Source organism: Montipora foliosa, chromosome 7 (genome assembly GCF_036669935.1).
Source record: "Montipora foliosa isolate CH-2021 chromosome 7, ASM3666993v2, whole genome shotgun sequence".
Classification (NCBI taxonomy): domain Eukaryota; kingdom Metazoa; phylum Cnidaria; class Anthozoa; order Scleractinia; family Acroporidae; genus Montipora; species Montipora foliosa.
The window spans coordinates 16,300,615-16,316,645 of NC_090875.1; the positions used below are offsets into that span (position 1 = coordinate 16,300,615).

The following is a 16,031-nucleotide window of genomic DNA, read 5'->3' on the forward strand; positions in this document are numbered from 1 at the left end:
TGGATTCACACTCTTCTACAATAATTAATGTACTTAATTGCAATTAGTCTGCCAAAAAGGAAACAAAAGGAACAAATAAGTTAGGTGCAATACTGTTCTCTCGTTAAACACAATGGCTTTTTCATGGCCAAAATTTTTCATCGAAATAAAAACGGATTGATTTATCGCGCAAAGAAATATCTGTTACAATAACATAACGATAAGCCAGCCTTGTTAAGTGTACAGAAAATCCCAATGACGGGTAATTAAAGATAATTCTCTTCTTTGCAGGAGGGGTAATTTTTTTCTTAACCGAAAAACCAACTGATTAGCCAGGTTGGTGTATAGTAGAATATGACTGACTGTTCAAGAGAGCCGACGGGAAGTGCAGAGTTTTGACTTTTTTTTCGAAACCACAAAATAACCTGTCACAGCTATATTGTATGGTAAGCACTAAAATTACACAAGTAGATAAATAAATATAAAATTGATATGTCTTTTTCCTGAGGTAAATCTTTTCAATCCGTCTTCTTTACTTTAAGTGTTTGAGCTCGTGCTGCTGGGACAAGGTTCCTTTTGGACTCGGCTCGAGTGGCTTTGTGTCATCATGACGTCATTCCACGCATTTAGTTCCGCGATATCAGAACAAAGAGGAGGTACATTTCGTTCTATCAACATCAGTTCGATGATCTATTCTTTGCCTAAGCACTGCAGAAATTGGACTCCGTAGTGAAAGAAATGTCGTTCTTGTCATTTGCTTGGAAGTTTGGTTTAACAATTTCGATCCTGGTGACCACTGCAGAAATCACGCGGACAAGTGCAGGTAATATTGTAGTATTTTTTTGGAATTGTCTTTACTTTCTTTAAATGTTGAAAGCAAATTAGACTTATTGATTTCTAAGCATGTCTTAGATGGCGATAATATTCGTACGCGAATTTGAAATTTCCCGTTTGAGCCACCATGAAAATTTCGCCATTCTGCTTGCTATTGCCATGCAAAAATCCTTCTTTTTCATTTTTCAGCGCCTCTTGTATGATTTAGCTCCCTTTTATTGCTGGTTGTCATTGGCCATTAGATTTTTAGAGTCGCACAGTAAAATGATGTTGTTTTGTATGCATTTTTATGACCGTTTCACCATGGCCTTCAACAAGGAAGTCTAGAATAAAATATGTTTTCTACCAACAACGTCTATAAGAACGTGATTGTCACGAACATCCATTTAAGTAAAAATAAGTTTAAAAAATAGACAAATGAAATATAAGAATTAAAAAGGATCCTGACCGCCCAGCTCGCGTGCGTTTTCCTTTTAATATACTTCACTCAAAGTTGTTCAGCTCTTGTCTTTTCAACGACATGAAAATGACCAATTTGACGGTCTGTCGAGGAAGTTATCAGGTGACTGAAACAGACTACAATCCTGAATTGTTTTACTACTTGCGGGAATAATTGAAAACACTCCGAGCCGAAGAAAGAATCACGGTTTAAAGGCACTCATTAACAAGACACGATTGCGCATTTTGTCGGGTGGCAATCTCAGCTTAAAGGAAACATTAACAACTTACGGCTCCAGAATTCCGTCACAATTGTTTATTGCTTGGGTAGTTGTGACGGCCAGAATCTGTAATTTCTCAACAGACACAATCCGACCATTTTTTGATTCCTCGACACAAACACCTAATGAAGACATAATGAAGTGTCACTCATCGAGCACCAAAAAAACAGAAAAAGGAAAACGAGAAAAAAAATTAAAGAGTCGCGATTTTGTAACCTCACTAGTCCACGATTAATTTTTTTATCTGTACAAGAAACCGCAGAATAAAACGGATCTATTTCCAGAAAGCTTTTTAGGTTTGTAGTGCGGTGATATTGTATCAAACAAAACAAGACAATTACTTCATAAGAAATGAAATCCAAAAAATTATTATCCCACAGAGGCGAAATAAAGGATATTTTAGGCAGAAATTATCGAATTTCTTGAGGTCAATGAAAGAATATTGTTTTTGAAAATGAAATGAGATGGTTCATTGTTTTACAGCCATTCCGGCTTTAAGGCGGCCATTTCAATATTGGTCTTTACACGGTAAATGACTCGACACTGACTTGAATAGAGTCTATCAATATATTGTTTGGTCCGTTAAGTATAAATAGTATTACTGGCGTCACATTTGTCAAAACGTGCGGAAAAGTATGAATAGACGCTAATGGTATTTTTCAAATCTTTTGTTTTTTGGTTTAAATTTCGATTGAGCGGGCATGGATGTAAACGCACGCGCCAGTTATGGTTAGGGTTTTGTAACACAACTATCAATGTTATGCTATAATGCAATAAAAAGATCACACGAAAAAACGTATCTTTTTTTTCGTGTGGTAACTCGTGGATACTCGGAAAGAGGCCGAGTGCTCCACACTAACTTATAAATAGCTTTGGTTGCCAATCATCCTGTGAGGTTTATAACTTTTCATGCATGGCAGGGCTAGAAAGAGTCTTTCGTATTTTATTTGCCACATGGCTCGGTTTCCTTTGTTCTCGCAGGGGATTATATTGAGTTGTTCCCCTGCAGTTATTCCCCTGAAAACATCCACAGTGCAAATTACAACACGAGGCAAACTACACTCAAATATTCAACTCAGACCATGACAATTTTGTTTTCGCAATTTTTCACGCACATGGATGTAATTTAAGTCCATAGAGACGACAGATATTTGTTTCTTTACAAATCTTCATCAAGCTGTTTTGCCGACATCTCAAACAACAGTGCATTTTCTAGATTTCCTCACCAATGTGTAAAACAAACATTTTATCGGCCTTTCACTCGGAGATATCAGATTTATTCACCTTTCTCGGGCGGACCCACAGGAGAATAAATCTGATATCTCGTTCTCAAAATGACTATATGAAGGATGGAAGTCCAGGGTCGAGTAAACAGACAAACAAGGAATATCCCTTTAGGAGAAATTGCAGGGTTATTTAGAGTGTGATTGTTCAAGTTTCAACTGCATGGAAAAATGGAAACTTTTGAAAATATCTGCTTTTCGGTCTTACCTAATTTTTCGCTTAGTCATTTCTGGTGATAGAGCTATTTGGGTGATTCGCATCTGCGCCTCGGATGGGCTCGGAAATCTTGTAACTCCGGCGGCCAATCCCAGTAACTGGGGTTTTAACTAAGACAATTAACGGTTGTAAGAACGCCAGAACTGAAAATGAATTTCCCATGGGTACTCGCATCATCGCATGCTATGCTAGGGATTTACACCTTTTTGCATATTGAAACCACTCCTCGATTCACACCATTCACTTGACGCCAATCAGCCACTTGAGAACTTTGGTCGAGGTAATTTTTTCGCACATCGGTATACTTATAAATAATATTTAATGTAATAGTGTTTTACTGTCAACCTTAAAACTCCAGAGGTTAACGTGTCTTTTTCACCGGCTTTTCGTATCCGGCTTAACCACCGCTAAATTAGTCTGCAAACGCCCGAATGTCATAGTAACAATTACCATGTATACTGCATCGCTAACTAGCGGGCTCCCCTTATGTGGGTTGTGGTTCGCGACACGCTTAGGCGGATAGTGTTGTATAAGGTACGACCAACTGTGAATAAAATGGCTAGTCGAGATGGCTGGTCGGCTCCCTCCTATCATCTCTATTGTTTACTTGGGAAATGTTTTCTATTCGGCTTAGTGCAGCGATAGAGAATAGAACGGTGGCTTTTTACGCCCTGCACGTGCAATTTATATTTTTGGTATATTTCTTTGCTGTTGTCGTCCTGACAACAGGGACCTTTGGATCGGAGGACAACGACGACAACGAGTACGAGTTTTCCGTACTGAACATGCGCATAAAGTTGGGAGGCCGATATTTTTCGAAGTTCGCGTGCTCAGAACGGAAAACTCCTGCTGGTACTCGTCCTCCGATCTCAAGGTCCCTAATGACGTAAATTGACCAAGTTTGCGGTGGTGGTGCGGTGGTTTTTAAAGTTTGCATGCTGAAATGTTTGGTATAACCGAAAAGTGATTAAAATGACGTAGAGTTGTCAGTATTGTTTACAATACTATATATTGGTTTAAAAAAGGAAAAAAAAAAAAAGTAAGCCGCGTTGATTGTGCCGAACGCAATTTATTAGCACATTTCCTTGCCGTAGTCCTGCAAAAAAACCACAAAAAGCAACCAAATTTGAGGTTTAATTGACGACAAACATGATCATACAAAAGTGAATCCTTAGGCCAGTTATAGGATACTACGTCGATACTGTGGAACGTAGACGAGAGGAACTAATTAAGAAATGAGATTGTGCCAAATTCATGTTAATGTTTCTTGAACTGTGGGTAAACCTATTTTTTAATCTTCCCGTAATGGGTGCGTGGGATTCAAGAGAAGGTATCACTGAATTCATTGCGTCATTTTGATGCTTTTAAATATTTACAAAAGGTCGCAATAGTAGCAAGTATGACGAAACATGTGTTTTTAAAACGTTGTCTGTTTCTTACAGTATTTACAAAAGGATTGTTATTGTGGTTCTTATATCATGTTTGCCATGGACGAAAATTCGTCCCGGGGATCGTGATAGCTAAAATTTCTCTCGAAGCTAAGGATTTTGTTTGATCAGTTTCCCGAGGAATTTAAGCGAGTATGCTGATCTTGCTTTTATGTTTGTAAACTGAACAACTGTGGAAGAAAAACTGTCATTCGCATGCCTTGGTTGGTCTACAGTTTGGCTTTATCAGCCGGTGAATAACATTTTGTCACTCTACGCAAAACAGTTCAACTTTATCCAGTCCCGATTTCACCCGTGATTTACTCGCCCCATCCCGACTGACTGCCACTAGGTCTCCGAAGACGAGAGCAGGCATAACTGCAGAGTCGTCTTTCCTTTCCTCGATTTGTCAAACAATTCATCGTGTACTTTTTAACTCTATATTTGTAAGTTCGCGAGAAGTTCGCCATTATATTCTTGTCCTTCTTCTTTACATGTGAACGCCAAAACCCAAATAAGAAAACTGGCAGTGCTTATAAATGCACGCAACGCACTACATGTATTTGGATATAAAAGTTGGCCAATTTGAGGGCTGTTACTAAAAGTGGGACGGGAAAGTAAAACTTGGGGACTCGGGGACGTGGCGACTTGGGGACGTGGGGACTCAGGGACGTGGGGACGTGTGGACGTGGGGACGTGGGGACTTGGGGACTTGGGGACGTGGGGACGCGGGGACGCAGGGAGGTTTTACCATGAGAGCTCTGGGTACAGAATAGTTTCAACGCAGGGGGTCTTAAACGTTGAACTGACTTTTCCATGAGTGAAGCTATGATCCTCGCAGTTATGAACGCAATTTTAGCAATTGCTCCCAACGTCAGTGGCTTCATAGCTCAGTTGGTTAGAGCGTCGCACCGGTATCGCGAGGTCACGGGTTCAAACCCCGTTAAAGTCCTGAATTTTTCAGGCTTCTTTACGCAATTGCAAAATTTGCGTTCATAACTGCGGGGATCATAGCTTCACTTGAAAGCTCAGTGACTTACCAGGAAAGTCCTCCATGGCTGCCCACGACGTTTAAGACCCCCTGCGTTGAAACTATTCTAGCCAGAATGCAATCACAGTTTGTTGCTCTCCGTGCTGAGGAAAACTTGAGACGAGGATGTGATTTTAACAAAGTGTATTGAGTAGCCTTTGTTAATCTCCGATTGCACTTGTCACTGACAGCTTCCTATTTTTGCATTTTTTCTTTGTCCAGCAGCTTGTACGTCTCTTATCGCAAATAATGGTAATGTCAAGTTTTCTGCATCCAGTAGTTCTGTGGGACCTGGATTTCCTCACGTGAATAGCAGCGATGTGTGGTGTGCAGGTGTTATCGACGATGAACAATATTTGAAAGTCGATTTAGGTATGTACCCAAGCATAACTGTGCTAAAACGACATACGCAGACGGCAAAAACGCCATGTTAGCCCAAATCACCACAAATGGAAGCAAAGAATAGACTTCCAAACAATACCTAACAATTTTTAACAATGGTTTGTGATTCATGTATGGGCTAGCATGAATTACTAGTGTCGGAGACACATACCTTTCCTCGTTAATCAGTGCCTTTTTCCGGATTCGCTATTTTCGCAAATCCCGTTCATTTTGCATGGGGAGTTACTTGTATTAAAACAAAGGATATCCAGTTCGCTGAAGCATGATACAGTCCCAAGAGTAATTTACTTGTATTGTTTTTGTGTAAAGAACCCCCAAAACGTATTGCATTATAGGATGGGGAAAATAGTCCATAAAAAAAAACAAAAAAAAGCAACGTGACACACGCTAAAACCAACCCGGTGTGGCCAACATTGCTGCTGTGACTTAAACAACATTGCTGCTGCCACTTAAACAACTCTGTTGCTGCCACTTAAAGTGGTGCCTAAAACACCCGCCTGGTGTGTTAGCTACGCCATGCTGATGAGGCCCAGACAGGCCGAAACAGCTCTCCATGGCTGCTAACTGACCGGGGAAAAGGATCGTGCGCATGCGTGATGTGTTGGCCACACCGGGTTGGCGTTAGGGTTTGTCACCTTGCTTTTCACTACAAAAATACCCCGTGACCATAATTACAACATGTATTTTCAACCAATGGTCCATTGTTAGGCTAACATCTGCTCCGTCTCAGGGGTACTCAGTATTACCGATATTCTCAGTGCTTTGGACAAATAATGGTTACATATTTTGTAATTATCCTTTCTTTTGTTAGGTCTTAACAACCTCTTCATTGATCAAGTGGTTGTACAAGGAATGAGCAGTTCTAACAGATCTGTAACGCAATATTGCCTGAAGACGTGCAATGACAATCAGAATTTCGTTGAAGTTTTTGCGAGTGAAAATCGTTACAGGGTAAAAAAAAACTAATTGAATAAATCTACTTCTATAACATTCGCTGGCTTAAAGCTTATAAAAAAAACCATATTTTTTATAAGGCTAAATGTACTTTAAACGATAAAAAGTTAGAAAAACCAAACGTCTTCGACATTAAGTCCTTTTCAGAGCAAGAAGATGAGTTAATGCCGAAGATGAAGACGACTCAGAGTCGAAAACCATTGGTTTTCGATTTTTTTAAAAAATACTTTTAGTCTTGTAAAGGTTTTGAAGTAAATACATATACATAATCATGGACAGTATAAATATCCATAATCGTATACATATATCCATAAATAAATAGTATAGTTAAGGCAAATAATTCAGAGAAGTTGCCAGTGGTGATCTTTTTATGAGTCACATTTATTCCACGAAAAAAGAAAAAAATGGTTCATTCTCTCGGTGGATAAGTTGTTTATTGATATATCTGTGAATGGTCATGAAAAAAAAAATCAGTTCTACAATTGTTGGTCACGTGGCTATGGAACGCGGGAGTTTCTCCTCAAGCAACTAGACCATTTTACAGTTCTGTGCTCAGTTATGTTACAAAGCCTTTGAATAAAAGCGCGGATGGAGTTGACCTTGCTTTGATACAAACCTCACTGCTGCTCTTATGTAAATTGACCGTTTGCATTACAACAACATGATTTACATAAGAAAAGCAATGAGGTTTGTATCAAAGCCAGGTCAACTCCACAGAGCACAGAGCTGTAAAATAAATGTACAGTAAACTCTATTTGCAAACTTATAATTACCATTCCGTGAAATAAGTTTGAGTTATTCATCTTTCTCCAGCCCTTTTTTGGTCCATTGTTTGATGGCGATAGGAGTGAAGGCGAGAACATATCCACTCCAATTCAAGCTCGCTACGTGATGTTCAACCCACAAGAGCCAATGATTCAGAACAACAACCACCTTTGCATGAGAGTCGACATACTGAGCTGCCAGAACGGTAATGAATGTGCTGTTTCATGGACAATGAAACAAGCTTTTAAAAGAAACAAAACGAAGCTTAGGAACGTCGTTCAGCTTGCGAGCCAAGTGCCCTCGCCTTCTAGTACTACAGTACCTTACTGGTGGGAGATGGGCTTGTACCCGGGAACTCTGGATTGCAAGACCACTCGGAATAAAAACTGGAAAGTGATTATGGCTTAATCGGGGCCTTTTTTGTAAATAACACAAAATAATTTTTACTGGTCCTCTGCAACTTGAAACTGACGAGAAGGCTAAATTCGGGTTAAACAATCAGTTTGTTTAAATACTCAGAATTCATATTTTTTCCGGTATGGAATTTTAATTTGCTGCACTAACCTCTTGGGGGCACTATAGATAGCACTTTTTTAATGTAAGAGTTAATTAAGGTACAAGCACAATAACTTTGGTTCAGTTCATAAAAGAGCCATGAAATCCACACTTCCAGTCCCTTGCTAGGGAAAATTTAATCTGTTTCCTTAATTTATGATTGGCCCGAATTTGGACGAGAAAGGAGTTTCTCAGTCCACTTAACAGAAACTTCCAACGGTCAAATTACTCATTGGCAGGGAAGCTCAATGAAAATACAAAGTCATTGTCCTCTTCCAAGATAGGGTTGTCCGAATTGAAGAATAGCAAGATCTCGAAAAATGATGGAAGTTTCCCTAAGTCGCGGAAATCCAGATAACAGGCCTAAACTTGAACTGTCCAGAATCCCTTTCGTGCCTGTCGCAGCTGTCAGGGCATAAGCATAGAAATTGAATTATCCTTCTCAGTATCATAATTGATCCTATTTGTATTGCCATTGCAGCTCCATCTCCAGTGGATGGTGGACTGTCGGAGTGGAGTGTATGGAGCCCGTGTCCTGGTGGTTGCGATTATATCACAACTAGGTCAAGAACATGCACAAACCCTGCGCCTGCATTTGGCGGTAAAGATTGCAGCGGTCATACAACTGAGGACCAGCATTGTCCGGGAAGCTGCAGTGGTAATTTATTCATTGAAAAAAACAAATCATTCAATCATTTGTTCGTTGCTCTCTTCCTTCCTTTCTTCCCTTTGTTTTTCGCACAGTTGTTCACCTGATCAATCATTCGTTCGTTCATCCTCTTGATCGCTAGTTTGCTTGCCCAACCGCCAGCAAGTTCGTTCGTTCATTCATTGCTGACCCACACTATTCAAAAAAGTTCGGCTGGTCTTTCATATACCGGATCCGAAATAATTAATGTCCATAAAACAAAAGAGCAAAGCGAACATAATAATACCAAATTAGCAAGGCCTAATTTGATAATGGTTGTAATTTGTCCTCCGCCATTTTGGCCCGGCATATGAAAGTCTATACCCAAAAGTTCTCTTATTCTTTCAAATTAAAAATATTTATGAAATGTTATTTTGAGTTTCAAGTAAAAAGACAATCACTTGCGAGAAATTGAGTTTTCAAGGAGTGTTTGTCAGGAGATTTCTATGCCATAAATCGTGTTTCAGTGTTTTCTTTGCTGAAAAAGCCTACCTTGATGATCTTTCCAACATCCTGCAAGTTAAGTGCACGCACAGTCATTTCAATTTTTGCATTTAATTTTTACCCAGTAGACAAATTTGGGCTCAATTTTTAACCTAGCATGATGCAATCTCGAGCATGTTCAACAATTTTCACCCAAGAATAAAATTCAATGAGTTTTCAAGCAGTTTCCCACAAAAGCCTTTTTTGTCAAGGGCTTTTCAAGCACTTCAAGCACTAGCACGAACCCCTGGTGGTTTTATGTCGTTTCTGATTGGTTGCAAAGGGAAATGTCAAAATCAAATCAAAGTGCTCACGGTTTTCGGGTTTGCACGGTGAACCTAAATAAATTTGAAGATCATTGAGTCAATATGGAAATGTGAAAAGCATTCTTTAATTTGTAATCCTGGACTCCTTGCAGCGCCGGTGGATGGAGCTTGGTCATCCTGGGGCGCTTGGTCAGCCTGCAGTAAGTCGTGTGGTGCTGGTGAAAGCACTCGAGATCGATTATGTAACAACCCCCCTCCAGCGAACAATGGAAACGACTGTCCAGGAAATGGGCAAGAGACAAAGGACTGCCTTATACAAAATTGCACAAGTAAGTTACCCCAGCCTCACAGTAAACGAGCCCGATTCGAATACCATTTTGAAGATATGGTGGTCTAAGGCCAGAAGTTCGCAACTCAGAATTCTCGATCTGCAATGGAATGCGTCCCATCAATTTATGGTATTGTCTATTTTTAAAACGGCTGCTGCTGCAGGAACAAAATGTAGTGGCATTGCGTTCCGCGCAGGATTGTGAATGTAACACGTGCTCATGCGGGTAATTGGACCAATCAGGAGAGTTGCGGTCATTAGACCAAATCTGATTGGCCATTATTTGGCGGGACTTGCATTCCAAATTTAGATAATACCGTAAACTGATGGACCAAGGCCAAATGAGAGAGATCGACACTGAGATATGAACGTCTGCTAAAGCCGAACCACATTACCGTTTCAGTCTACCTGCACGCTGTACTTACTAAGATGCTCAGATCTCAAAAGCAATATCCTCAGTAGCTATAGTTGGGAAGCTTTCCTTGTAAAGTAGCTTGTTTTCAATTGCCTTTGTCCTCGACAAAGAGTACGACTTTTTGACGTGACACAACTTCGTTTCCAGGAAGGGAAGTTGGCTGAAGACAAATGCTGCTCAGCAGAAATTCAGGTTTCCGGTCTCCGCGGTAAACCTTGTAAATCACCTATAATATTTACAGATTTTTCAGATCAATTTGCCGTCTTGCAAAGGCAAATTAAAGAATAGTTACCTACTTTGCACAAAATGTTATTAGTAGGTTTGATCATAGTAACTATGGTTTGATGGAAAAGTCATGAGTTTCAAATAATGACATCTAGTAACCTGCTTTTACACGCCAACTTCATAGAACAGAAAATAGTGAAAAAGGAACAGGCGCGTGTCTTTATACGCCACTTGAGATGAATTTTTCTGAGGTGATGTTTATTTCTTTCAGCGGGAAATTATACTGCAGAAATGTCCACAGCCTCCCCCACTACGTCACCAAATTCTGGCTCACAAGGTTTGGTTGCGTTGTTTATTGAATTTCGCGCTAATCAGCAAATTATTGTATGAGGTTAGGCATGATACTGATAACTGTCAAGCCTGAGGTCAAAGTCAAGGGCTGTTGCGGATAATATGTAGAGAGCAATAATAATTCGTAACGTGAGAACCAGAAGACGATATCCAGCCAATGGTAAGAGCGGTTTTTGAACTCCGAGCATGCGCAGGCACACCTAACACCTGAACCACTGGAACACTGGTAAAGTGATAGATTATTAACGTTCTGAAGTACAGCTGGAGGGGTTGAGAGTGCCATCCAATGTTTGCTGGTTTGTTTTCGTTTTTCGATTTCTTCGAGAAGATTGCAGGCAAATAACAGAAATTCATAATTACTACGTGTTCACATTGTAGCCATATTCGTTGGAAATTAGGTTAAAATTGATCAATGAGTTACAGGTATGTTAAAGTGAAAGTAGCACCTCCTCGAGCTTTGCTAGAAGACATTGAACATCAACAAACGTTAAGTTGAAAATTAAACAACGTTTTACATTCAAAGTTGCGACAAAAAGATTAGGACTCGTTCCCAACGTTTGTTTGGAAGCTGCAGCACGCAAAGTTTTTGAGAAGCGGATGGTAACCGGAAGCTTTTTTTTTCCCTTTAACTTGTCTTCACAGAACCACAGTTTCCATTGCTAAGTACCTCTTCTCCATTAGAAAGGATTAGTTTAAAAATCTGGGAGACACTATTGTTTTTGCATGCGAAACGTTAACTTCCGGTTGTCGTCCGCGGTTCAAAAGCGTCGGGTCGCTTAAGCTCCCTATTTGCACACGAAGGTTGTAGAAAAGAAAGACTTTCCAATAACTTTTTTTGGACTCCCGTAGCACCTTCTTTTCGTTTTCTCCATATTATAACGTCCTCTGCAAACATGTTTCTAATCAGACCCCACAAGAATATCGACTTTCGTTGTTTACAATTGAAAACAAAGATGGGAAAACGTTCAGGCTGACCTCATTCATGCCTAGACAATGGCTTGAAATGCATGGAAAATTAATAAACCATACCGGAAAAAAAATCATTTTTTTAAAAAATCATTTATGCTTCATGTTCCATACAGTCTAACTGATATTGTTGGCAAGGCATTGCTCTGGGCGAATTCCGTTTCCTGGGACACAAGTAATACAACATATGTTTGGGATATTTTGGCCAAGCCTTGATGGGCCAGGCCGTTTATTGAAAATCAGCATGGTAACCTAAGAAATACCCAAATATAGAAGACATGATCGCATCAAAGGTGAGGGCACACCCACCATCTACAAGAAAGTAAAAATACGGAGGGTGGGGATGGAAAATTGATTTGATTCTGTTGAATAAGCCTCCGCCTAGCTTGCACAAATGGTGAATGATTTAGGGAAAATCCCGCATGACAGGAATGCCCAAACTGCAACATGCGAAATAACTAACTAAGCATGTCAAACTGAGCATAAATCCATTTATTTCCTCTGGGCAATAAGTTTCTTTTTGTACAATTTTTCTAGGTGGTCAGCTAAATATTCCTGACATAGATCTAGTAGTTGCGATCAGTGTCACTTCCAACGACTCAAACCAAACATACAACTTGGTTAAAAATACTCTCAAGGAATTCATAGACAAATATGGCGTCGACAAGGTACACTACAGTATTATCTTGTATGGTGATCTCGTCATTCGAGTGGTAAACTTCAACTGTACCTTTCCACCAAGCGCGGATGAGCTAAAAGCGTCTCTTGATGCGCAAGCGCCGTTGGACGGTGGCTCAGGACTGGTAGACGCGCTCCAGGAAACCTCTCGAATATTTAATGAAACGATGGGTCGCCTAAATGCTATTAAGGCTTTAGTTGTTATAACCGACGGAAATTTTACAAATAACGAAGACACTCTCTCCACGGCTGTGAGGCCTTTAGAAGATGAAGGTGTTTTAGTAATTTCGGTTGCCATAGGAGCTGTGACAACCGGCGAACTGTTGGTCATCTCACCCAACCCCTTAGATGTCATTTTAGCGAACAACGAATCAAATCCCTTGGCACTGGCAGATAACATTATGGATAGGATTTTGCGTAAGTACACTTTATCATATTAAGAACTAAATGTTATACATAGCGGTGCATTTGTAACTTCAGTACAGGGGCACGTTCCCTATAGCTACTCTCCTCGAACAGTGCGTGGTTCCCTTAAAATTCTACACAGTATTGCAGGGCCGATCCTACGTTTCCTTGCACGACGGTGAGGGGGACGGCCCAGTATTGAAAGGGTTTTCATTCGACAACATGTCTCGAAAATGCGTCGAAATGCGTCCGGGTTTAGTTCCAGAACTAAATGACGTCTAGTATCTTTCCTTCAGCGTGAAAAAACGCAAAAAAGAAAGTGAAAGTACTGGAGTAACTACTGCTTTTTTTTCCAGTAGAGCCGTTAGTTAATAAGTGAAATTCATGGCGTAAAAATGCATGGGTATGATCGTATTTCCTCTTGTAAATGCACCAAGTTAACGTCTAAAGTTGACTTTTTCTTACGTGTAATTTCCTCTCGCCGGTAATTTCCAGTTGATATTGAGCGAGTAAATAATAAATACACCGTTTACCCCAAGCATTCACCTAAAAGTAAAGAAAACGAACTATACTTTGTCCACGGTTTCAATTAATATACAGTTTGATCGAGAGCACACACATTCAAACCCAGCGCCTCAAACAATGGCCACGCCAACTTCCACTTATATTTCTTACGCTTGTTAACATTTTCATTTTCAGGTGTCATTCCAGAAATTGACGTAGGTTTTGCTATCACCGGCACGTCCATCGCCTCAAAATTCATCTTCAATCTCAAGCTTCAAACAATCGAAGCCATCAACCAACGCTACAGGGGGTACAACGTCAGGTTCAGCGTCATTGTCTACGGAAGCGTAGCCGAGACAAGATTAAGTCTTGATAACGCTCAAATAGATCACTCACAGCTCATAGCTGATGTGAGTAGACTGGATCCAGTTTCTTTAGACCTTCGAACCGCCTTGGTCAAGGCCGAGCACCTTTTCAGATCTTTGGGAAGACCGGGAGCTAAGAAAGTCTTTGTTGTGATGACTGACACTGGAAATGACAATGAAGTCTTAACTGCAGGTGATATACTACGGCGGCGTGGTATCATTTTATTGTCTATAAATCACTCTGCAAATGTCATGAACTCTGTGACGATAAGTCACATCGACTACTTGGGTACACCGACTGCTATCACAGACAGACCAGCTGTTATTGCGGAGACCATCATATACAAAGCTTTACAAGGTAAATATATACATGCATATGATATCGGGTTTTTACTACCTACCTTAAAACGTAATTAAACAGGTAGAAAACATCCGATTTTATTTGATAATCATGGTTGAGTGGGGAGGGCTGGGCAAGTGTCTGAGTTGACTATATATAACCAAAAAGGAAAGAAAGAAAATATGTTAGCACAGTTTGGCTGTATTGAGTGTTGGCCTCTCAGTGCTGCTGTCTTTTTGGACTTTTCAACCTCAGAGGTCTGTTCCTTCCACTTATCATACCTATGTCACACGTGACATCATTGAAATCCAGGAAGAACTGAAAATAGAACGTTCACTTGAAGTAGATATCACACATTGAAGAGACATCTATTTTTTGGCATTAATCAATTCCGAAATACTCAATTAATCCACAAACGTTTGTTTTCTTACAACGTATTTCTGATCAACCCCTAGGACAACAAAGAGGGATACGTCAAACCATTCATCTAAGCTTCGTTTTGTTTTAATTTTATTGTTTATCTGTTTCAGTGAATATTCCATTGCTTGACCTTACCTTTGCTATAAGCGCCACCTCGGCTCAAGCTGACAGCACAATCTATTTGATTAGGAAAACAATAAACAGCATCGTTCTTCAATATGGCGTCAGTAGAATCCACTATAGCGTTATTTTCTTCGGCTCTGTTGCCACAACGTTCTTCGACTTTTCGGATGCACCACCCAACCAAGATGACCTTATCCGCCAAGTTAGTTTTCTTCCCAAAAGCGACGGATCCCCAGACCTGGTCGAGGGTCTGAAAGAGGCCAAGCGGGTATATGATCTGCAAGAGGTTCGACCGAACGCAAGGCGGTTCCTGGTGGTAATCATGGATAACGCATCTGTGAGCAATGAAAACGCATTAAAGGTAGCCGTGACCGAATTGGTGAATAACAGTATTTTCATCATCGGTGTTGGCATTGGGTCAGGAATAAATCGCACAGATCTGGATCTTATAACTCGGGAAGTGCAGCACACTATTATCGTTGGAATTAACAAGTCACCTGGTGACCTCGCTGAAGAAATATTAAATATAATTGATCTTGGAATGAGAAGTAAGTTGCTTGCACTAGAACATTAAGTATCGGGGATGGAAGTCAAATAATTAATGACGATATAAGAATTTGACGGTTTCCGTTTAAGAATAACGAAGACGAAAAAATGAAGAACTCCGAAAAAAATGGAAGGAATAATGAATACTTGAGATCTAATTACTATTCTGCTTCCACCCCTGATTAAGTTTAACTGCCAAGGTGACCGCATAGTATATTTCCGACGCCAAGTGAACGGGGGGTGATTTATTGGGATCAGGAAGTGATACAATGGTGTGTGATGAATCAAGGCGAAAACGTTGATGTGGGTAAAATGGAAAGATACATCAATCAAAAAATGTTTAAATACTATTAAAGAACACAGCTAACTAGTGACGACTATACTTCCCTTACAACGACTTGAAAATTGTACACGGAGACTACTAACTGCTGTGTAAACAATCTAAAAGTACTAAAGAAATATGTACTGCTTGGAAGCCATCTAACTTTGACTCACGTCGCCGGCTGTAGGAGGAAAAAGTCAAAACTCAAGTCTATACTCGGGAAAAGAATGCATGCAAATGCATGCAAAAACGAGGCTAGACATAGGCTAAATGACGGTACATAGGACTGCACTGAAAGTATATCGTAAGAAAACAAGACAGACTCACTGAAATTTAAACGATACGTGGCACTTGCATAACGCTGAATACATTCTAATTAACGTGTAAAGCTCTCACAGCATTTACCAAAATGCAAATAAATGAGCAGCTACTTTAGTATTT

At 40.1% G+C, this 16,031-nt stretch overlaps 1 protein-coding gene across 2 annotated transcripts in view; it reads left to right on the plus strand.

The window, feature by feature from the left end:
* Positions 1-556: 556 nt before the first annotated feature.
* The window catches only part of LOC138010832 (coadhesin-like), a 29,304-nt gene continuing 13,829 nt past the window's right edge, over positions 557-16,031 (plus strand). Inside the window, exons 1-10 of one of the 2 annotated variants that reach the window (XM_068857824.1) lie at positions 557-802; positions 5,712-5,861; positions 6,703-6,842; positions 7,659-7,815; positions 8,647-8,823; positions 9,755-9,931; positions 10,842-10,907; positions 12,425-12,982; positions 13,670-14,197; positions 14,710-15,270. In XM_068857824.1, coding sequence (XP_068713925.1) covers positions 718-802; positions 5,712-5,861; positions 6,703-6,842; positions 7,659-7,815; positions 8,647-8,823; positions 9,755-9,931; positions 10,842-10,907; positions 12,425-12,982; positions 13,670-14,197; positions 14,710-15,270 — 2,599 coding nt within the window. In that variant the 5' untranslated portion in view covers positions 557-717. The remainder of the gene's footprint in view (positions 803-5,711; positions 5,862-6,702; positions 6,843-7,658; positions 7,816-8,646; positions 8,824-9,754; positions 9,932-10,841; positions 10,908-12,424; positions 12,983-13,669; positions 14,198-14,709; positions 15,271-16,031) is intronic. The other variant, XM_068857825.1, reaches the window with a different exon arrangement.